This window comes from Schistocerca serialis, chromosome 5, assembly GCF_023864345.2.
Source record: "Schistocerca serialis cubense isolate TAMUIC-IGC-003099 chromosome 5, iqSchSeri2.2, whole genome shotgun sequence".
NCBI classification, from domain to species: Eukaryota; Metazoa; Arthropoda; class Insecta; order Orthoptera; family Acrididae; genus Schistocerca; species Schistocerca serialis.
Window position 1 is genome coordinate 154,788,259 of NC_064642.1, and position 24,913 is coordinate 154,813,171.

The 24,913-nt window shown below is 38.8% G+C and overlaps 1 protein-coding gene across 6 annotated transcripts in view; it reads right to left on the bottom strand.

Annotated features, from left to right (window-relative positions):
* LOC126480877 (xaa-Pro aminopeptidase 1) overlaps window positions 1-24,913 on the bottom strand; it is a 142,374-nt gene that overhangs the window by 17,005 nt on the left and 100,456 nt on the right. For all 6 annotated transcript variants that reach the window (XM_050104262.1, XM_050104264.1, XM_050104260.1 and 3 more), the window contains 4 exons: window positions 20,434-20,560; window positions 20,204-20,353; window positions 11,263-11,392; window positions 5,328-5,505 (listed from right to left, as the gene is read on the bottom strand). In XM_050104262.1, coding sequence (XP_049960219.1) covers window positions 5,328-5,505; window positions 11,263-11,392; window positions 20,204-20,353; window positions 20,434-20,560 — 585 coding nt within the window. The remainder of the gene's footprint in view (window positions 1-5,327; window positions 5,506-11,262; window positions 11,393-20,203; window positions 20,354-20,433; window positions 20,561-24,913) is intronic.

Here is a 24,913-nt window from a genome sequence, read left to right on the forward strand (position 1 = left end):
ATAATTATGGAGCAAGAATCTTAAGTAAATCCAGGGTACTGTTGAAATGGACAGCCAGCTTTTTCATTTATGACACCTGATTCCATTTTCTCCTTAACTGCAAAGCTGAGACTACAGGCCTGCAGAAGATAACTGCACAATATTGACATCTATGAAACCTTCAAGAACAAAGCTAAGTCACAAAATTTCAAGTAAAGACCACAGGCCACAGCAAAAAATGCAAAATTTGTTTGATAAAAACCGGGATGTGTCATATCACGTGAAGACATTATGATTAGACATAGTTTTATGTTGTGTACCTCCAAATAAATAAGTTTGCTGAGAAGTACTAACGCTTCTCAGTCTTCAGCTAAATGACATTCTGGAACAAGTTCACATGCATGAAGTTATTTAAAAAGCATATTGTGAAATGAATAACTCCTGATATGTAGCCCAAATTAAAACTGTGTGCCAACGTAACTGCATGGCAGGTTCTCTTCAAAAGGCTTCCTCAATATCGATGGGACATTAAACCCAATCCTCCTCCTTTCAAAAGGTTTCACATTTCAAATCAAGGGCAGAATTCTGTACACATCACTTGTCACACACAGAATAAGTGAATATTGGACTCATAATGTACGTTGTACGAAGTGTGGCAGGCTGGGCCATCTCACGTAAGTATGTCCTAACAAGAACAGAAAACACGTAAACGAGGCTGTACAAAGTCATCAACATTAGGGAAGACACTGTGACAAGACAAACCATCTGTTTATCACCTTGTGTATTCAAAGCCATTCAATTAAGTTCTTAGTAATTACAAGAGCATCAGTGACTCATCAATTCAGAAAATTACACTTTCTCACAGTGCCACTCCACTGATGGGTTTTGGTGCAGATGACCTTCAGGTTAACAGTTCGTTCAAAACTGAAGCACAATATAAACTGGTCATGTATCCAATCACATTAATAATAGTGGATCAGCAAAGAGCTCTGGTCAGCCTCTTTGAGGCAAACATAGTTGGGGGCTCCAAACTGTCTGCCTCTTTACTGGACCGTACTACCCCACTATCAAATTATAAAACAGCCATAGGGACTACTGATGGCTTTTTTGGTACAATATGGAAGAGGTAAGATGATTGCAACAATTGTCACTTTAATCCCTTCATTTCTGGGACCATGAAAATGGCATCTCTTTTCAGTACAATCCGTTTACAGGTGTGGTTACTGTTACTGCATTCTTAAGTAACTTTACATAATGGTATATGAGTCTACACCTGCAGTTCTTTCTGATTGTAACACAATGAAAAATTTTAATCGTATAGAGATGGGTGTCCATGGGTAATATGTCACTTTTCTTTTGGAAAGAGGTTTTCAAACTTTTTGAGTTAACAGCTCCCTTGACCTAACTATAAACAGCTGTGGCTCCTTTTGCACTTGACAGCATACTCCCAAGTGTGGGGGAAATAAACTTAGGTTAAAAAAGCGAAAAGACTAGTTATTTATTTTTTAACTATTGACATAACACATTTTAATCAACTTTTAATGTTATTACATCTTATTCTTGCTACAAAATCAGTGGTAAGGATGAGCTTGGTTCTTCCCCATCAGTTATTCTAATATCTGAACAAGATTGGAAACTGCAACTCACATCTGTTTCTCCTCATCCACTCATGATCTCTATTTTGTGTTGTTGACTGCCAATGCTGACAAATCTATCTCAAATAACTAGGATGTTACAAACTATCAAGTGGATATTCCTTTTCAAGCTCCAAAACTCTAATAGTGATACAAACTTACTTCAATTTCAATGTGGAGTCTGAAAAAATATTGATAAATTGTTCTTGTCCTTCAGCGGCAAGTCTTGATAAAAGTTTTGTACTGAAAAAATCCTTTGGTATAGTTGTGTTGATCAACTTCTTCTGGAAAGTACTTCGGGAAGGAATCACTGGGTTTACTTAAATGATTCATGAACACAGAGTTAACTTCTTCACTCAACTGAAAGTCAGTGTTTTCTAAAACTGTGTGAAGGGCATGCATGCATGGTAAATGTAATGTGTACCCTTATCATCCAGCTTTTTCTTTCACAATATTAGTTTCTTTCTGAAGGCTGAAATCTTGCCCGACAGTAGCAGACTGTTGGTTTCATTACATTGAATGAATGCATTCAATGAATTAAGTTTTTCAACGATGTCACAAAGGTATGGCATACTCCAAACAATCACTGTCTCTGAACTTCTTAGAACTTTGAATGTTTCTCATTAACAAAGTACCACTAAAGTTCATTTCTGAGTTCATACACTCTTTTCGAGACACTATCATGTGAAAGTCAGTGAGAGTTATTGTCATACATTAAGGAAATATGTTCAACCTGCTTATCAACATCCATTCATTGCAAACATCTCAACTCAAGTGGCAGAATCTTAATGATGTTTACAACTTTGATAACTGGTAGTCTGACATAACAGCCAGCTATACTATGACCCACATGTAAACACAAATTTCCAATTCATGTTCTTCCTTTCATAAAAGAGTGTAGTATTTCAAAGTTTTTGCTTTTGTTCCAAGAGTTATCTTCCTGCAGCAAAGAAGGTCTTCATGAAATCTGTAGTTATGTATGAACAGCATTTAACAAATTAGTTGGGAATCGTTTTAGTTGTCTGCAGTTTCAACCATCTGATCCATTAATGCCATCAGCCATATTGAGTATTTGATGACTAACAGTGTTGTCTGATAAAGGCACATTTGCTAGTAGTTCAGCATTTGACTCAGTTATCTAGTAAATACCATTTCCATAGAAGCTGGTAAAATAAGGTTTTTTGGTATGGTGTGAGGTTTCTGGTGCTTTGTTACATGGTAAACAATTTTATAAGATGAAAACACAGCCTTTGTGGGAATTATAGGTTGTTTACTGAAAGTTGTTTTAAGTTGTGGGAAAAGCAGTCTCACAATCTGTTTGTCAAACTACCATGATATGATTCCAAATGTAGTTTCATGTTATCAGAAAGCAGACTTTGATACAAATGACACACTGCGGTCATTTTGTTGTGGTTGGCAAGAGAGCCAACACCGTGTTACTAGAGGAGGCCGAAATGCACGCGTTTTAGCTCACGCAGGCTGGCTTGAGGTCTGGAACAGGACAAGGAAATTAGAATTTAGAAAAACGGACGTAGCTGGTGGAATACTTAACTTTAATCCATTAATGATGAACGTCGCTCTTGACAGAACATGATTCACAATATCAATAGTAACAGATAATGGCGCCTTGCTAGGTCGTAGCAAATGACGTAGCTGAAGGCTATGCTAAACTATCGTCTCGGCAAATGAGAACGTAAGTAGGCAGTAAACCATCGCTAACAAAATTGGCTGTACAACTGGGGCGAGTGCTAGGAAGTCTCTCTAGACCTGCCACGTGGCGGCGCTCGGTCTGCAATCACTGATAGTGGCGACATGCGGGTCCGACGTATACTAACGGACCGCGGCCGATTTAAAGGTTACCACCTAGCAAGTGTGGTGTCTGGCGGTGACACCACACATTTCTCATTTCAAACAGTAGTACATCTAAAAGCCAAATTCAAGTAGCTGTCATCATACTTCCAGCATTTTTATCTATTCCTGTCTTTAGAACTGCACAATACATTTGAAAAACATATTTTGTACTTAAATTGAAAAACTTGTTCATGCTGACAGAGAAACACAAATCACAGAAGACAAGTGACAATTATTAAAAACTACCTGCATACAATGAAACTAATCTTCAAACTGATTGTTACGCAATAAAAACAAATGGATCATATAGTACAATTGGACTGCCATCCACCACACTATCATAGTAACAACACCTGCTTGTCAGCCAATTAGATATCACTACTGGTGCACATATGGTTCTGAAAGCAAATAAACTAAATTATTATTTTTATGAAACTACTGCAAAGCTGCAACACCCCTGGGAGGTGCGACCAAGTTTGAAATGCCTGGTCTAAGATGTTACTAGCAGCTGAAGTAAAAGGTACTTTTCAATTTCAGTTGTAACCCATTTGTCTGTAATGTTTCAAATGAAACAAGAGGTTTCTGCTTTTAATATAACGTGAAAATTAATTGTCTAGGTAGACTGGAATTTTCCCTGTAATCTGTTTGAGATAATGCTGAAATACTGCCAGAGTGCTAGCTACCCCAAACAGGAACCGGAGCTGTTGACATAAGCCACAGGAGACTAAGTGTTGCTTTAACTATTTGTCAAAATGGCAGCTGCAAATATCCCCCTGACAAGTTTGTCTTCAAATACCTTCAGCCTGCTGATTTTCAAAGGTTCGTTAACTCTACACTACCCTGGTGGACACGAAAAGCCCACAAAGTTAATCCATAATAGATAGTCTTGGATACTGTGACCACCCTTTCAAAATGAGACAAGATTCGGAGCCCCAATACCAATTACCGCTGATTCAGATTCTATACAGAACACTTGTGATATCTAGTAACAAAGATGATGAGCAGTATATCAAGCAACTAAGAGAGATGGAAATTTTTACCAAACAGTAATGGACTCACCAAATTACAGCCCTCACAAACAATAGTACTATGAGTGAGGACTGAGTAACAACATCAGCATCCTCAACAGCCCAACACCACATAACAACTCTGGCCTTGTCCACTTTATGCCAAGAAGTCCTTACAGTTACTTTATCTACAGGCTACTTTGCCAATGCTATTTTCTGACTGATTAAGTGCTGAGTTTGGCAGGCTGTCTGATCCCACTGTGCCCAGAGTCATCACCGAAGATGACATCCAGTTGGACACCCACTCTGCTAGTCATGCAGTTATTGTGAAAATTTTGCTTCAATGAGCCCTCAGCACTACTGGACATTGGACTTCCCCGTATTATATCATCGACGAGGTCTGCAAGTCCCTCTAGTCGTCACTGTCTCTTCTGCCACCCCCTCACCCTTTCTCCCACAAGGGCCAACCAGGAAAGTAACATCTTTTTACAGGGGACCATGCTGACAATGGATATGGCATATGCTGTTGCAATTTTTCCTTTCACAGGAACACCATACCATATACTTGTGTTTACATGGTCTTTGAACTTTTGTTATCCTTATGGATTAAGAAATGCTTTAGTTTGTTGCAGCAGTACTCTTCAACGCCAAAATACTTTTTAGTTCACTTGTAATTTTTATCTGTGATGTGACACAATAAGGCCCTGGAAATTATTGCAACAACATCATTTCATTTCAAACTTTTCCCTCATTACTTAAAACTAATGTAACATGACGTAGCATAGTTTTTTATTGCTGGAGAGGCAGCAAAATATACATCAATACGTAAGAGGCAAGAGGTACCCAAGCTACTTACCATTCGATAGAAACATTCCCTCTTGCAAGCCTGGATCTTCAGGATAAATTCGCCAAGAGATGCCCATAGGTCCCTCATGAACATTGAGAAATGACCCAATACCGTGACCTGTTCCATGTAAATAGTCTAATCCAACATCCCACAGATATTTTCTCGCTAATGTATCCAAGCAGTTTCCCTAAAGAGTGAAATAAATATTGCTATTAGCACAAATCAACTTCATCAGTGTCAAACTGGTTTAGATTCACCAAAAGTTTGCTTATATTGTATGGCCATGTAATGATCTAGTATGAAAAACACAGGTTACAGCTACTTTTGCATGTACTTTCTTGGGTGTGTCTTGTGGTATGCTAACACTTCAACATAATTCTTACAGTTGTCACATTATGAGTGGAAGCATGTAACACAATTACGTGCTTGTGTCATGACTGGACAGGGAGAATGAGGTTCATGTACAAGTTCACATACTTAATCGACATAAATATTTCTTTGACTGTCTCTATTACTGCAATGTAACACTGTCATACCATACTCAAAGTGTTCCCAGAGTTGGTTGGGATCCTTTATCTGGAGCCGAGTGAAGGGCCTCAACCAAAGACACTGTCGACTCTGACAGTCTTGGCTGCAGATTTATGGACCTGCATTATTGGGTGGGGATTTGTTGGACTCCTTAGACAGGTCAGGGATGCGCTAGGCAAATGAAGCAGCTACACAGGGAGTAGACTACTTATGGAGTGCAAATGGGCTGCTTCTTGGTTAGGTGGTAGTTTGAGTTGCTCTAATGAACACTCGCTAGTTAATAAGCAGGTAGCAAAATGAGACCGCACTCAGAGTAAAGAGACTGAATGTCAAAATTTTATCAGTAAATTGCTGAAGTATTTGTAACAAAGTTCCTGAGTTTACTGCACTCCAGGTAAGTTCTCAACCTTACATTACTCTTGGGACCAAGAGCTGGCTGAAACTGAAGTAGAAAAGCTCTGAAATATCTAGGGAGTCATGGAATGTATATATTGGAAAGGCAGATTAGATGCCACAGGAGAGGGAAGTGTTCAATGCAATCGACAAAAATATTGTCACTATTGAGGTCAAATTTGAGTGTGACAGTGATGTTATTGGGTCTTGTATAACACGCCTAGGCGAAACTATGTTGATTGTTGGATGTTTTTACTGGCAACCCAATTCCACTGTGACAGTTACAGTCATTCAATAAAAGTCTACAGTCAGTATTACATAAATACTGAGATCATGCAATACTAGTTGCGGACTACTTTAACCTACCAAATGTAGACTGGGACATCTGTGGATTCATTGGAGGGTGTACACAAAGACAGTCTTGCAAAATACTTCTGAACACTTTTCTGAAAACAGTCTTAAGCAGCTAATTCAGTAGCTCACATACAATGATCTTGTAGCTACAAACAGGCCATACCTTATCGACAGTGTCAGTATACAGGTGGGGATTAGTGATCGTGACATAGTGAATATGGTGGCAAAAGTTAATAAATCAGTCAAGAAGGCTAGGAGGGAGTTTCTGCAAGAAAGAGCAGGTAATCAGTTGCGAGCACTCACTCAGACAATGAACTGACATTACTTAGTTGCAGTAAGATAGGCACAGAGGAATCATGCGAAAAGTCTACACAGACTGTAAATCACAGTCCAAAAGAGAACACACAACTGACTACATGCAAAGTTTAGTGCATTTGTGAAAAGATCTATGCAAGAAGCATAGAATTACTACCACCTCATACCTTAACACGAGATCTAGCTGAGAACCCGAGAAAATTCTGGTCCTATGTAAGATCACTAAGAGAATCTAAGGCTTCCATCCAGTCATTCGTTGACCAGTCTGTTGGGGCAGCTGAAGGTAGAAAAACAAGGACGAAGTTTTAAACTTTGTGTTTAAGAAATCACTCATGCAGGATACCCTCACAAACATACTTGTCATTTGACCATCAAGTAGACTCCCATACACATGACATAATAATAAGCATCCCTGCCATAGTCAAACAACTGAAACACTTGAAAACAAATCGCCAGGTCCAGCTGAAATCCGAATTTGGTTTCACAAAGAGTACTCTACAGTATTGGCCCTTACTTAGCTTGCTTTTATAGTGAATCTCTTGCCCAACATCAAGTCCCAAATGTCTGGAAAAAGACAAGTCATTTAAATTTGTTTGCTGTAGAATTCTTGAACATGTTCAGAGTTCCAATGTAAAACATTTCCTTATGACCGAGAAGCTTGTGACCAAGAATCATCACAGTTTCAGAAAGCATCACTCAAGTGAAACTCAGCTTGCCTTTTTCTTACGATATACAGTGAATTATGGCTGAATAGCAACAAGCAGATTCCATATCCTGTATTTCTGAAAAGCATTTGTCACTGTGCCCCACTGCAGACTTGATGAGGGTACGAGCATATGGAATAGGTTCCCCGATATATGAGTGCCTCAAAGACTTCTTAAGTAATAGAACCCAGTATGTCATGTGCTTTCCTCGGCAGTAATTGTCCATCAGAGACAAGGGTATCATCAGGCACTGCCACAGGGAAATGTGAAAGGACTGCCAGAGAGGGTGATCAGCAATCTGCAATTGTTTGGTTATTTGCTGATAATGCTGCGATGTATGGGAAGGTGTCATCATTATGTGACTGTAAGAGGATAAGAGATGTCTAAGACAAAAGTTCTAGTTTGTCTGGTGAATGGCAGCTAGCTCTAAATGCAGAAAAATATAAGTTAATGTGAATGAGTAGGATACAAACCCTTTGGGCACAGCATTAGTAGTGTCCCGCTTGACACAATCTAATTGTCTAAATATTTGAGCATAACATTGCACAGAGTTATGAAATGTAATTTGTATGTGAGGATTCTGGTAGGGAACATGAATGGCTGACTTCAGTTTATTGGGAGAATTTTGGGAAAGTGTGGTTCATCTGTAAAGGAGACTGCATTACAGGACACTAGTGAGACATATTCTTGAGTACTGCTTGAATGTTTGGGATCTGCACCAGATTAGATTAAAAGAAGACAATGAAGCAATTCAGAGGTGGGCTGCTAGCTCTGTTACCAATAGGTCCAAACATCTTCTGGAGATGCTTCAGGAATTGAAAAGGGATTGCCTGGACAAAAAGGTGATGTTCTTTTCAAGGAACACTAATGAGAAAATTTAGAGAACCAGCATTTGAAGCTGACTGCAGAATGATTCTACCGTTTCCAATATATATTTTGTGTAAGGACCACAAAGATATATGAAATTAGGACTCATACAGAGGCATAATAGGTTCAAACATCTTCTGGAGATGCTTCAGGAATTGAAAAGGGATTGCCTGGACAAAAAGGTGATGTTCTTTTCAAGGAACACTAATGAGAAAATTTAGAGAACCAGCATTTGAAGCTGACTGCAGAATGATTCTACCGTTTCCAATATATATTTCGTGTAAGGACCACAAAGATATATGAAATTAGGACTCATACAGAGGCATAAGGACAGTCATTTTTCCCTTGCACTATGTGTGAGTGGAACAGGAAAGGAAATTGACTAGTAATGGTATGGAGTACCTTCTGTTATGCACTGTATGATGGCTTGTGGAATTCGTATGTACATGAAGAAAATTAAAGTTTTACAAAAATGCAGTTTTAAAAACTCCACTAAAAGTGTTAATGTAAATTTTATCAGGAGACTCACAGAAGTATTATGAGTTTCAACAGTCATCCCAATTATCACACCTCTTCGCAGTAACATATGAAGAGAAGCCATTGCCATGCTTCAACAGAATCCCAACATACAATTTCTGACAAAAATCGAGAAGAATCGTGTGGTTCCTTTGTGCTTACTTAACAGTATAGATCATGAGATGGGACAACTGAGCACACTATGTTAATAAATCTCGCCAGCACAGACAGGTACCTGAATTCCACATTCTACCATTTCCAATCCAGAATATACTGTGTATCAAACATTGACCAGAGTACCCTTTGGATCTGCAAGACAAATGACAGCTGACCTACACAAGCAATATCCCATATCTACTGTTGTGTCCAAAAGAACAGACACCACACGTTAATATAATTGATTCACCTCGATGGGCAATGAATCCACTAGCTTCGGAGCAGATGCACAATTATGTCTACCTCCTGTGCGAATCTCAAATTAATGAGCATGAAGGACATTGATAGGGACTGTGGATAGGTGACGCTAGGTGGAAATGTGGGTCGGATGAGAAATGTGCCAAGACAGTCTGTGCAATTGTGATAAACATTGCATTTAGCTGCATTCATGTGACGCATTGGTTAACACAACTGCCTAGTAGCGGGAGGTCCCTGGCTCGAATCCTGGTCTGGCATTCGTTTTCACTCGTCAATGCTGATTCTGCCTGCATACAGTCTTGATGCAGTTGATATCAACAGCCCTTCCTCCCCTCCCCTCCCCCTTTTCCCTTCCATTCCCTCCTACAATCTACACAACACTGTACTTACTACTCTTCAGCCTCAACAGCTTCTCTCCCTTCCATTTCACTTGGTCATGACCTCCACCTCTCTGATGGCTCCACAATATGCATCAAGCCTAACAACACCAACAATTCCTTCACTCTGACAGTGTCTAAAAAACCCTTCACAGTCACTCTTGTATATTCCACTAACAGTTCTCTGGTGTTGTACACTTCTATGTTGTCAATACCCATGCCACACATGCAAGTCAGATCCATGGGATAAACCCCTCCTCACACACAACCAACCCAGTATAGACCATCTGAACCACACTGTATACTACAGTTTAACTGCTTATACTACGGTTTAACTGCTTATACTATGGTTAAACTGCTTATCATCATTCAGTGAAATAAGGGAATATTCTCTCCAAAATACTGAAATATTCTCATGCAGCCCCTACATCATATCTCTTGTCTCTTGGATCATATACATGTAAAGACAAGTGCAACACCTGTTTTGTTGTCCACTCAGCATGTCCCACTTCAGTAATCACTGATATAAGCCCACCACACAAAATATGAGTCACCCCCTTAAAAGAACACACAAGTCACTTTGGAGTGCTGCACATGGTGTAAAATTGATACCAGGCAGTCATGTCACCCTCCGCTGCTAACTAAATGCATGCGTGTACCAGCCAGCTGTATGGTTAAGGCAGAAAGATGCTTCAACATGGACACATGACAGAATGGCAAAAATAGAGCATTAGTGTTTGAACATGACCATGACCACAACACAAATGAAGTTGTTCAATTTGTTGGCATATTAATGTGGACTGTCCAATGTGCCTACAACAAATGGTTACCACTCACAGTCACACATGGTGTAAGAAAAGTGAGCATAAAAAAACTCTTACAACAGGGACCAGTTTCATGTCTTTTCCATGACAATTGATTTCCAATCTGCCAGGAACTGCTGGCCATCAGTAAATACAGCCACATGTCCACCAGTTTCTGAGTGAACATTTCAAAGGGCACTGCATGCAATGGACATTTGGAGTTAGGTACTTTGCAAAAGGCCATTGCTCACAGTGGCACATAAAGCAAAACATCTTCAATGGGCCAAACAGCACAGGAGAAGGATGTAGCTGACTGGGAGCATGTAGTGTGGTCTGATGAGTTGCAATTTTGTCTTGTTTCAAATGATGCAATGTAATGAATGCACTATTGTATGTTGTGGCACTTGACCTGCACTGTGTGAAGGGTCTAGTTCAGGATGGCAATGGTTCTGTGATTTTTTTTTTAATTATTTTTTTTTCCATACCATGAAATGGATATACTCATTCAGGTTACTGTGCACATGAATCATTATGTTTATTTTGAAATTCTCAGCAATCAAGAGTATACATCTTTACAAAAGTACACTGTGGACTATGCATGGTGGAAAGATCACTGAATTTTCTCCTGACCATTATATTATTTTAACTGATATTTTACTGACATTTTAATTACCTTTATTTTAGTTGGGAACACACTTGTCCCCATGAAAAACTGTCCCTTGAAAACACGAGTAAAACATTCCTTTTCAAACTGAGTAGGGGTTCCAAAATGAATTGTTCTAGTAACATCAGTAGTACCGTCCCTGAAAAAAGAAATGCAAATAAATACATAAAAATGTATCTTCATGTTGCTGACTCTTACTATGTAACCCAAAGTTAGTTTTAGTTAATTGCATTACACCATAACCACCCAAATTGAGTTCTTTGAAAGCAGCAGTTCAACATTTTCTCACAGAGAAGGAATAATCTGTCATATAATCAGAATTTGTGACAATGGTAATCTGGCAACAGCAAAATTTCTGGTCACAAGTTATGGGACTTACTTTATAGACACAGGGCTTAAGGCTATCCATTAAGGGTAGCATCTTTAACAACCAATCCAAAGGTCCTAGGTTCAACCTTAGCCACTGCCTAGATTTTGAATTAAAATTCAAACTGCCTCTAATGGTGGAAGAATGAGCAACAAATTCTGAAGAATTCTACTAGCTCCTCACTTTGATCTCTGGGTGAGGACAGCCTATGAAGTTATCAGGAAGAGATCGCATAAGGTATGAACCAGAGTGTGGAATGTTAGGAGACAATGACGTAAGGGAAACCTAAGAATCTGAAGAGAGAATGAACAGGACAAAGATTCAGAAGGGATAAGTGAAGTGAAATGGGAAGAAGACAGAATTCTGGTCAAATGACTAACATCATGATAACAGCAACATCGGTAAATGGTGTAAAGCTTTGGTTTGATCCCCACAGAAACATTTCCAACAAAGATAGGAGACCATGCTACAACAGCAATTGATAATTTATTTCTAAATCCAACTGTTTTTCATGAAATAGATGTGGGCCTCATATGAATGGTTTATCAGATCATGATGGTCAAATTGCAGCAATAATGCCATCAACCAGATTGAATTAAGAATGGGAAGGTAACATTTTACATAATCGTAAATGGTACACACTACTCAGAGAATTTACAGGATGAAAAATAGAAAGAATATGTTGAAGGGCACACAATAGATGCAACAATTAATTCTTTCCTAAAAATATTCTTACAGCATTATGAATTCTTTACTATGGGACAGGGAAAATTGCAGTAGAAGCCAAGAAAAAGGGGGGTTCAAAGTACCTTTTGTCAAGAAGAGAGAGCTTTATCTAATACCAGTGACTAACTAATCAAGGTTAAAAATGTCCTACAGGCAGTACTGCAAAATTCTTCACTGTGTCATCAAAAAGACAAAATTTCATGAACAAAAACAAGGCCAGCTTGGTATTTTATTAGGAATAAAAAAATAAACCTGGAAAGGCAAACGATATGCAGTTTCCTTAAATCATTGCCCACTACACTCAACGAATTCTTGCTGACAGCAATTCAAAACACAGGGAGACAAAATGAAAGCAAATCCATTTCATTCACTTAGACAAACAATGCATGCTCTACCAGCAACATCAGTTTTCCAATCAACTGTCAAAGAGATCATAAAAATCATTAAGTCAGTAAAATGCCATCTCTCTTCTGGCGATACTATTTCAACCTAAGTATCAGTCTTGTTCTGATTTTATAGTGCCGTCTTTGGATTACCTTCGTAATCTGTCCAGGTGTATATTCTAAAAGATTTATGTATACAATAGTAGGACTCATTTATAAGAATGAAGATGTTCAGTAAGTAATTTCTATTAACATTTCTGCATTCTTTTTTCTTATTTATTTTGTTTCAAGCTAACTTAGGACCACATCAAGATAACTATTTCTTTCTTCCTTCATCCTTCTACAAAACTTTCGTTTTCTCAGAATGAGGTGTTTTCACCTCATCTGACCACTTTGCTCCAGTTTTTTTCTGTTTTTCTGTGTGTCCTGTGCAATCTGCATTTTTTCTAAGTCCTTTTTTGTCTTGCCTTCCGATTCATTCCCTTTGTTTACATCATGTAGATGAACGTGTGGATCTCCTTTGTTAATCTTTCTTCATTCTCTCTATATGTCCATGGAGTGTAGCATGTGTTGCACCAATCTCATATGTTATTTTAGGGAAGAACAAGTGTATTTCCATACTTGGCCTCAAACTGTCATTTTTGTTCTCGACTGGAGTTAATATTTTTTGCAAGGTTCTTCTTTCTTCTCTAACTCTTCGATGCCATTCTGCATCCAGATAAAAGCAACCTCTCTGACTCAGGGGACTTCTAGTTTTACAACTGTATTACGCCTTAATTTAATATCTTCAGGAAGACATTTTTAATATACAGATTTCTCATTTTCATGTACACTCTTTCATTTTCTCAATGCAGATTTTAATTGCTTTTTTCACTTTTTATGCTTATATTTTTACCCAGATATTTAAAGCTGACTTTTGTTTTTGTTGCCATACTTTGTTTTTAAAATTCTTGCTGAATTACTTTCACTGACCACATATTCAGTCTTTTCAAAAGATATTTGCAGACCTGCCTCTTCAGCTGTCTTTTTCTTCTGTAGTTCTAGTACTTGCTTTGCATGCTCTAGGTTCCATCTATTATTACAGATTGTCTGTAAAAGCCAAGCAATTTATTGGATCTTTCAGTCTGCCACACTTTATTTAGTTATTCACATTCTGTTTTTCTTACCCTATTTTCCATTCATTTATAACCTTCCCAGAACACAATTTAATAATAAAGGTGACAAAAAGTCTCCTTGCTTGATTTCCGATGCAATCGGGAATGGACTGGATGTTGTCAAAAGAAATTTAATTTTAAATACTGTGTGTGTAAAATAGTGTTTAGTTATTTCCAGAGTTTTCCCATCTACTGCAAATTCCTTCACAGTTTCGAGGAGAGAGCCTGTCTATTGAATCATATGCCTTTAAAACCAATATTTGATATTTTCATATATCTAATTTTTTGCTAATTGTAAATCATGCTTAATACTTTCCAATTTGTTTATTTAACGAAGGATTTAATTTGTTCAGAGTGGCTTTCAATAAGATTTTGTATTCTAAGGGTGGAAACAAAATTACTCTGCAATTGTTGATAAGCATCTAGTCCCCATTTTTACGAAGTGGGCGAATTAAGGTAATCTTCCAGTTTTCTGGGATTGTTTTAGTGTCCCAGATCTTAAAAAGTTTTCCTCTTCTAATTTTTACATCTACACTTTTAAGTGAGAAAATGATGTTGAATAAAAAGTACATGTTGGTAACACTAAATAAAAAGATTAAGGTAATCAAGCCGAATGAGAACGACAAACTCTCTGAGCGCGAAATAATGGTGCACTTCAAATGCGATGAGGGAAAAAAAAAAAAAAAATTACGATACTTTTGGAAAAAGGATAAGATACAGGATGAATGGATTAAAGAAAACAGGCAAATCAAAATAAAGGTAAAGAAGATAGGAAATTAACAAGATAGTATGGGAATGGTTAGTAAGAGTACAAGTAAAAAACTTAACTTTGTCTGGACGCATATTGCAGTGTGAGGCTCCAAAAGTCGCTAAAGGGCTTGGAACTGTGGAGTTTAAGGCATCCACAGGATAGTGGGACAGTTTAAAAGCTAAGCACCTCCTCATGTGGGATGCAGTGTGTGGGGAAGCTAAGGTTGCTGGTTGGTTTGTTGGTTTAAAAGAGGGGGGGAAGGGATGAAACTACTAGGTCACTGGTACCTTGTTCCTAATAAAACAATGTCACAAGTGTGAGAATAAAACAAGACAAGACATATAACACAAAACAGAAAGAAAGGAAAGACCACAAGAACAAAGGAAAGGCATCTAACACTAAAAGGAACAAAAGGACAAGAAAACAGAGAAATGCAAGAAACAGTTAGAAGAGAGTAAAACAAGGAAGCAGATTACAGTGGCTGGCCGACCACGAAATAAAATAAAAAAGAAAAGCCAGCCAGCCACCCTGCAACACATTAAAACCTCCACCCTAAAAGCAATAGGGTGGAGGACATAGAGGGACAAAGGATGTGCGCTAAAACTCAGATTGAATGAGAAAACCCACCCTCACAGATGAAACGTAAAACTAAATCAGCCATGAAGTGTTGTCTGCTAAAATCAATGATAAAGAGTCTAGCAATCGAAGATGAAGTCACAGGGCAGCCAAAGGAGGACAGAGCAGAAGAATATGGACCACTGTCAACAGGGCACTGCACCGACACTCAGGCAGGTCTTCACAGTGCAGGAGGCAGCTGTGGGTCACCCAGACACAAGCAATGCGGAGCCGGAAGAGAACCACGGAGCCCCTGCAAGAGGCCCTCATTGAGGACTTCCACACATTCAAGGTCCCCTTAATGGCTCACAGTTTGTTGTGTGTACTGAGATTTTGCCATTCCGCCTCCCAGAGTTGAAAAACCTTGCAGCGTAAAAATGAACACAGGTCAGTTGCAGGAATGCCCATCTCCAGAAGTGGTTTCCATGTAGCCTGTTTGGCCAGCCTGTCAGCAAGTTAATTTCCTGGGATTCCGATATGACCAGGGGTCCAGACGAACACCACTTAATGACTGACCGTTCCAGGGTATTGATGGATTCCTGGGTGGACACCACCAAAGGATGACGAGGGTAGCACTGGTCGATAGTTTTCAGGATGCTCAAGGAGTCAGTACATAAAAAGAAAAGACTCCCCAGGGCATGAACAGAGATACTGAAGTGCACCAGAAATGGCCACCAGCTCCGCAGGGAATACACTGCATCCATTGGGTAAGGAATGCTGTTCAATATGGCTGCCGTGAACATAGGCAAAGCCAACGCGACCATCAGCCATCGAGCCATTGGTTTAAATCACTTCAGAGCCTCGGAAAACGTGAAGAATCGAGAGGAAGTGACAGCAGAGAGCCACAGGGTTAACGGAGTCCCTAGGACTGTGTGAAAGGTCCAGACGAAGTTGCGGCTGAGGTGTACATGAATGGACCACAAGTCGAGGTGGTGAAGACAAGGACTCCAGCTTGCACAGAGGGGACTGCACGCGAACCGCAATCATTAGCCCTGACCTGGGTCGCTGATGCGGAAGATGGACAGCTGCGGGCGGGAAAAGGAGACGGTAATTCGGATGCTCAGGAGAACTACGAATGCGTGCTATGTAACTGGTGAGCAGTTGTGTGCATCTGATTTGCAATGGAGGGACCCCAGCCTCCAGCAGTACACTGGTCACCGGACTCATCCTAAAAGCTCCTGTCACTAGTCGAATCCCGCAGTGGTGCACAGGGTACAGTAAATGCAACGCTGAGGGCACTGCCGAACCACAAATCACACTCCCATAGTCAATTTGGGATTGGACAAGGGCTCTGTAGAGCCGCAGCAGCATAGAGCTATCTGCACCCCAATTTGTGTTGCTCAGGCAACAGAGGGCACTGACGTGCTGCCAGCACTTCGGCTTAAGCTGACAAAAATGAGGAAGCCAAGTCAATCAAGTGTCAAAAACCGGTCCTAAGAATCAATATGTCTCCACTACAGTGAGTGGATCATGAAGAAGATAAAGTTCTGGGTCCAGGTGAACGGTATGAGGCTGACAGAAGTGCATGATGCACAACTTTGCGACTGAAAACTGGTAACCGCTATGAAGCCACTGTGTAATGTTTTTATTAACAGTTACTTGGTGGAAACAGAAGCTGTGCGAAAAAGTAAAATGCAAACCATAATTTCTATAGTGAGGCAGACAACAACAACGTACTTGCTAGAGTCAACTTCCACTTCTGATCAAGCTACGGATGTTCCGGAAAGTGTAGCAAGAGGATGGAAGACAATACTGTACAAACCAAATGCGAATTATGACCCAAAAGACGTGTTCAGTGCCAATGAAACAAGACTGTTTTATTGCACACTGCCTTCAAAATCTCTAGCTATTCAAGGTAGAAATTGCACTGGCGGAAGAATGTGCAAGGAAAGACTCACTGTAGTGCCTTGTGGAAACATGTTATGGGAAATGGAGAAGCCACTGGTGATCAGAAAGGCGGCAAAACCATGTTGTTTCAAAAACATGACAGTTAGCTTCTAGTCACATGGTGGAGCAACAAACAGACATGGATGGTGAGTGGTCTTATGGAAGAATGGCTGAGCTCTTTCACTGTCAAAACAAAAATACGAAATTACCAAGTTTTCCTAGACAATGTGACCTACAATCCAAAAGTCAAGTTATCAAACGTGAAACCAACTGGATTCCTGTCCAGTTCAACCAACCTCCCATGGACCAAGGGGTTATTTACATATCCAAGTCACATTAGAAGCACATATTGAAGCAGTCTCTCATTCTCAGTGTTGAAGAAGCTAAAAGTGCACTTGCACAGTCAGTTTCCGTCTTGGATGCAGTAAAGTGGATTGGCTTGTCAGTATGGGAAATAAAGCCCAAAACTGTTTTGTTTCTTATGGCCATCGAAACTCAAGAAAATGCAGCAGCAATTGCTGAATTATTAAAATACAAAACATTTCATATAGTGCAAATGACTATATTCGAAGTGATGACTTTCTTTCAACTCAGTCCACTTTTACTTCAGCTACAGATTTAATCGAAGTCTGCAACGCAGATGATCAGGAAGAAACAAAGGAAGAAAAAGAGGAGCAACATGATGCCCTGAAAAATTAATAGGCCTGAAGGAGCTATGCATAAGCAATGTTATGCAATTTGCAGCACACACAAATTTTCCCAAGTTGTTGGAACTTTCAAAATAGTGTGCAGAAAAAATAATTTTGAACAGGAAATTCAAACAGGTTTCCTTCCTTGACATGTGGCAAAACATGTGAAATTCAAAGCAAACAAATACAGTAATAATATGTATATACGTATGACAAACAAATTTGGAGTAAAAATTCTGTATTATTTATCAGTTAGTGTAATAGTTTAGTGTTCTACTGTACAATGTACAGTAAATGAACATCATCTGTGCAAGAGTGTGAATACGTACAGAATTATAAGTTCATATTTTTTTGCATGATATCTGAAAATTTTATGTAGCCTAGTAAGTCGTATGTAATCCCGAAACCTGTCCAATCTGGAAAATTATTTTAGCCCCATGTGATTCGATTTTGAGCAAGTTTTACTATATTTGATAATTTGTTGTAGGAAAGATCTTATAAAACGTAAATGATTTAGGATTAAAGGAGACCACTCACTGAAAAGTGGAAGCAGTGATTTGTCAATAGGCACATAGATGAGCTCATCAAAGGATAACACTGAAAGTTAGCAAGTTTTCTTTCTTTTATGTGTGGGTGCCTATCGACAACTCAACACTTTCGCTTAATGGTGAGTGGTCCTCTTTAATCTTAAATTGCAACTCAGAAAGCTGTTACAAGCTCAGCATGCCGAACCATTTGCAAGTACCCAAGCAAATGTCAGTTCGTGTGACATTATCAAATCACTGCCTCAGATCGCAGTCACTTGGATGTTTTATGGAGCTTGTACTGCAGAAGAGTTGGCACTGTTTTCTTCATTTAACACTAAGGCCCATCACCTTTTTAATTTCAATATTACTATTTTTTGTTGGAGTTAATTCTGTTCTTTTGAACTTCTATGGCTCCTCTTTGCATCTTAGCATTGTAATGATTGGATCTTGATAAAATGATAGCATCTGAGAAATGAATTTTTGGTGGCTCTCGATCCTATTGCATGATCTGCTACTGCTGATTTGTGTGTGTTGCCTGGATGACAACTGCTCATTTTCCTTAAGGTGGATGTTAATGCTTCTCTTGGTGGTTTTTATGTACACTTGATTGCATGCGATCTTATATACTCCTGCTGTGGCAAGTGGCAGGTATAAGTTCTTTGCAATGTTCAAATATTTGTACACTTTCTTGTTGGTTCAACCACCGTGACAATACCATGTCATCCGAGTGCTCTACTGATGCTATCTATTCTTGAAAGATCAAGTTCATCCCCCAAGGAATGTGGCTCACAGATTCTTTTAAGCCAGTCCATCAATGTTTTGGTCACTTTCCTTTTCTACCTGGGATGGTGATAGGAATTTCTGTGAAAACATCTGTCTCTGTGAGTGGGCTTTCTGTAGACTTCGTGCCCCAAAGTTCCACCGGGTTTTGGAAGCACCTGTACATCCAAAAATGAAATTGGGCCTCCTTTCTCTTATCCATAGCTACTATCTGGCAGCTTTGAAGATAAAATACAATAGTCAATTTACTGAATATCAGAATTCTACATTACTAAGTTTGCCACGAAAATTGTGGTAAGAACAAACTGAGAGGTAGATATGGCATATCTTTACAACACACAGCACCCTGTTAATTGATATGCTCTGGAATTTCAAAGTATGTCCCTGAAGAGGTTTATTTCACTATAGCGAGAAAATTCCATAGCTGGAATCTTGTTCTGCAGAATCTACATCTCTTCAAATTTTCAAACTGTCCTTATATTTTTCCCATATGATTGACTAGTTTAAAAACCTACTTTGATTTCGTTTCAATTATTTCTTTTTTCTGTCAGCAATATATCTCATTTGTATATTAAAAATTCTCTCTCTTTCTTTTCTTACTACTGCCTCATTATTGTGCTTTGTTTGAGACAAACTACAACATTTCAAGCTATCAGTGTTAATTGCTTTCTTATGGAAAACTGTTCATATATCTACGCATGTAACATATTTTCTGTACACAAATATCACCAAAGAAAACACTATTACAGCATCTGCCACTTGTTAAATTACACACATGATAAAGCCAAAATATAGTTTTAACAAATAAAACCACCATTAGTATGGAAAATAAAAATTTAATGATATTTAAGTGACTATACTGTGACTTAATTCTGTAGGAATACTTGAATTTGATCACTCAAAAGAGAAGCAAGAACAGGAGGAGAATGAAAAGAATTTTAAGTATACAGTTTTCAAAGACAGAGTGTCAGCAAACAATTATTTTTGTCACATGATCATTATGAAACTTCGTGGCAAGTAAAACAATTCTATAAAAAGTTGATCTATAATGAAGCTGAAGATTAACCTCACTTGTACTGTCCACCAGAATCACACAGGTACAGTTCATCAACAGTTAAGAGTCTGTCGCTTTCTGGTGAAGGTGTGTAGTGAATAATGGCTCCATTTGGACCAGACGATGAAATTGTTTCAAAACTTGGGCCAACAAAATTCTCTTGTTCCCTGAAAAATAGATTTCTAGTAATTATATCCACATATTATCAAAACAAAACAAAAAAAACTCTTCTGCTAGTGTGACATACCTTCTAAATTCTTCAAGTCTGCTAGCTCCAGACACTTCAGATACTGTGCCTTTCACTACCTCTTTCTCCAGCCATGCAAAATAGCAACAAAGTGCTGCAGCATCTCTTATGTGAGCATTAATCATACCTGCACAAGCAGCATCTCAAAATCAGAATCAAACAGGCTCATCAACCACACAAACTTAAAGCACTATGACAAACAATAGATTTAGCTAACATTATTTTCAATACATTTTTTCAGATGGTGTTTAGACAGTTCTCTCTTCACTAATTGGGCACATTTAACGGAGAATATGGATAATGTTAATTTACAAAGCTTTTTCTCCTCATGGAACATCCAAAGTACCATTCCATCAACATATAACTTCTACAAGAAACCTAACTACCACCTACAGTGCATGTTTGCCACTACCTTTGGTACAATCAATCAATTTCATCCATGGAGCACAGTAACACACAACAGAAAACAGCATTCACACTAGCTTTCTAGCACTACCTCTTTTTCCAGCAATAGTACACGCACATACAACCACCCAAATGCACACTCCCATAGCCACAGCAAGACTAATTGTTAGTTCTGCCTTGGCCACTGGAGTGAGTATCATAAATTCTCAGAAAAGTCTGAGACAGTCTACTTTTCCATAACAAAAATTTCAAAGTTTGGCTCCTCAAATTGATCCCATATGCCTTATTTGTCAAGCAGCCACATTACATTGAAAATATATGTTTCTTGGTCCACATTGGTACGTGGTTTTGTAGTATATGCAATAACTTGTCAGTTTCTTGCTCTGCTTATCTCCAAGGATTCCGTAGCTGCCACTTTCAGATTGACTCATTATGACACTGCCCCTTCTACCACGTCAGCTTGAAACTAATGGTAAATTAATTAATTTAACATTTGTAGTCTTTTACTTTTGTTCTTATGAGAAAAACACAACAGGTGCCATAACCATATTTCCCAGGAACTTTGTTCAGTGTGAAGGGGAGTCGAAATAAGCAAACACATGTTTTGCTCATCTGTAGATACACGATTTCTGAGAAAACGATCATCCAAGTTTTTGACGTAATTTAGAGGTCTTTTAGAGGTCAATAAACTCAGCTCAGCTGGAGATACAGTGGCTAGCATCATGGCCTCTCACTTTTGCACCCCATGTTCGAAACCTGATAAATGCTTATATTTTATTTTTTTCATTTATCTACTCATGTCCGTAGATGATTACTATATGAAAGTTTCTTATCAAGTTAGGGGATACAAGGGTGTTATATTAATTGTAAAATTACAACTGCGCTTCACAATAAGTGTCATACATTTATTATATAATGTGTGTGTGTGTCGTATTTTCATGAGTTACTATCTATTTAAATTCTCAAATCAGTGTATTTCATTCTAATATCAATTGTTAATTCTTATATTGTATTTTCATGTTTATTCCTCAGGAAAATTTTGATATTGATGATTGTCAGGATGGCCAAATATGGGATTTAGAGGGGGGATTGTAAGGTTTTCCTGCTGACAAAACTAGTGACACTTTAGATAAGCTGCATGGCAATAAAGTAATTTTTGTATGTTCTTGGAGATGACACGAATTACATTGGATTGTTCTACTGTTTTGTATTTTGTTAGAATTTGGCTCTATGGTTGTAACAGAGTTTGTGGGAATCAGAACTGTTTTCCCTACATTAATTTGTGGATGGTTTGCAATTTGCTGTTCCTTTTCCACATTAATGGATTTAAAAACTAGGTCCCTCAAGCCACAAAGCAACTTGAATTGGCTTAGTCACTGTTCTTGAGGAGCAGATCGAACATACATAATCCAGTTTTATAAAGCTTTTGTGTGACCCAGGTTAGATGTTGAGTGTACAATGTGAAGTTCTACGAGTCCTATGTATGTGAAGATATTGATCCTACTCACCATTAGAGAATTAAGTTAACCACATGTAACTATAAGACTAGATCCATACCCAGTATCTGAGTTGTGGATTGCCAGCTGCCTCTTTCCATTTACATGGAGCTCCTAATGATGCATTAGTCATACATGTTCTTAGCTGTTCCTGAACCACTCACATTCCAGACCACTGTCCACTCTGCTATAAATGAGTGAGCAGTGAAGCCATTTGTGATATACAAGGAGGGGCCCAAAAGACACCGTATTGTTGTCATAAGAAATTTATTGATGAACCTTTTTACAAAATTACTTCAGTCACCTTCAAAATACTCTCCACTACATGCGATGAACTTGTCAAGTCTCTTTTCCCACTGTTGGAAGCATGTTTGGAACTCTTAAAGTTTGATATTGTCCAGTGTCCTTTGCAAAGCTGTTTTTGCCGCCTCCACATCGTCATAACGCTCCCCTTTTAGCATTTTTTTTCATTCGTGGAAATAGGAAAAAGTCACACGGGGCTAGGTCCAGTGAATACGGAGCATGGGGAACGACAGACCATCTCTGAGATGCCAAATAGTGGCCGTGTGTGCTGGAGCGTTGTCATGATGCAGAAACCAGTCACCTGATCGCCAAAGTTCTGGGCGTTTCCTCCTCATATCCTCTTGCAGACATCTTAAAACATCCAAGTAAAAGTGCTGGTTAACAATCTGGCCAGGGGGTACGAATTCCAAATGCACAATTCCACGAACATCAAAAAAGTCAATGATCATTGTCTTCACATTTGACCTCACTTGCCTTGCCTTTTTTTGGTCTGGGAGAGTTGGGAGTCCTCCACTGGCTTGACGCTTGCTTGGTTTCTGGGTCATACTCGTAACACCAACTCTCATCACCTGTAATGACTTTGTTCAAGAAGTTTGGATCATGTGCAATCTCTGTTTTTCAAGTCCTGACACACATTCATGTGGATGGTTTTTTGCTCCAGTGTGAGAAGGCGTTTCTGGATGTCTGCAGTACTTGTCTTCATACTGTTTTCTTCTTGCAAAACTTTCTTAAGTGCAACAATCATGAAATATTCCTTGTATCCATTCTTTGGAATTTCCATAGCATTGCACAAAATCACACATATTATCACAGCCAGAGCCACAGACTCTTGGTGACATTTGATGTGCGAGACAAACTAAGTGATGTAATGCTCTGTCAATTTAACTGGAAATATTAGTGGACCCAAATTAATTCTTTGCACTACCACAACTTTAAAACTGGTCAATATGAGGGTCACAAACCTTGCTTTGACCTGCGAAACACACTCCAAATTCAGTAATTAAAAGCCCTGTAGCAATTCAACTACTTTCTGAAAGATTCTAACAGCTGATCACTGGACTGGGATATGTACACTACTTCAAGTTCCTGCACTGCCTCCAACTGGCTTCTAACAATTTCTGTGGTGTCACCACCAGACACCACACTTGCTAGGTGGTAGCCTTTAAATCGGCCGCGGTCCGGTAGTATACGTCGGACCCGCGTGTCGCCACTATCAGTGATTGCAGACCGAGCGCCGCCACACGGCAGGTCTAGAGAGACGTCCTAGCACTCGCCCCAGTTGTACAGCCAACTTTGCTAGCGATGGTTCACTGACAAATTACGTTCTCATTTGCCGAGACGATAGTTAGCATAGCCTTCAGCTACGTCATTTGCTACGACCTAGCAAGGCGCCATTATCATTTGCTATTTATCTTGTGATGCATGTACCGTCAGACCGATGTTCACCAATTATGGATTAAAGTTAAGTATTCCAGAAGCTATGTACTTTTTTTACTAGACTCAACTTCTTTAACTGTTCCAGACCTCACGCCAGCCTGCGTGAGCTTAAACGCGTGCCTTTCGGCTACCTCATAATGGCTTGGCTGTCTTGCCAAGTCACAACAATTTCTGCCAATAATCTTCATATCACAACATTGCAAATGTTGCGGATTAGCTAGCATGGACTTGTTCAGCAAAAAGAGCAACCTCAGAGCAGAGCGTGGAGTCGTTAGGTAGCTTTTCTTTCTAAGTACCAAATAACGTCAAACACAACAGTATTTTACTCCTTTGAAAGGGCTCATTTTTTGCTATTAATTTTTTTAAATTTTTTATCAGTTTATGTTCATAAATATGCACAGTGTGGATTTTTCCTTGTAGATGTATTGTGAATCATCACCATCATCACCAATATGGTCATCGCATCTCCCAATTTAAATGTCTGAATCATTCTTACACTCTGAGTGCAGAAGGAAGAAAATTACAAATATTTCAGACATAAAAATAAGCTAAAATAACACATGTTAATCAAAAGGTATCATGATTATAAACTAATGTTAAGTTTATTCTGCATGCACTAGATTAGTATGAGAGTATTCTACAAATAAAAGAACTTTAATTATTGTTCTTCAACCAGTATCAGAGGTGAAATCAAATACTTAATGCCAAGGTTTGTAATAATAAAACCTTTTTCTATTGTGATCAGCCATTACACTTCTCTAGTGAGAACTCTATATCTTCTTAGCAAGTATAATTACTCTGAAACTTCCTGGCAGATTAAAACTGTGTGCCCGACCGAG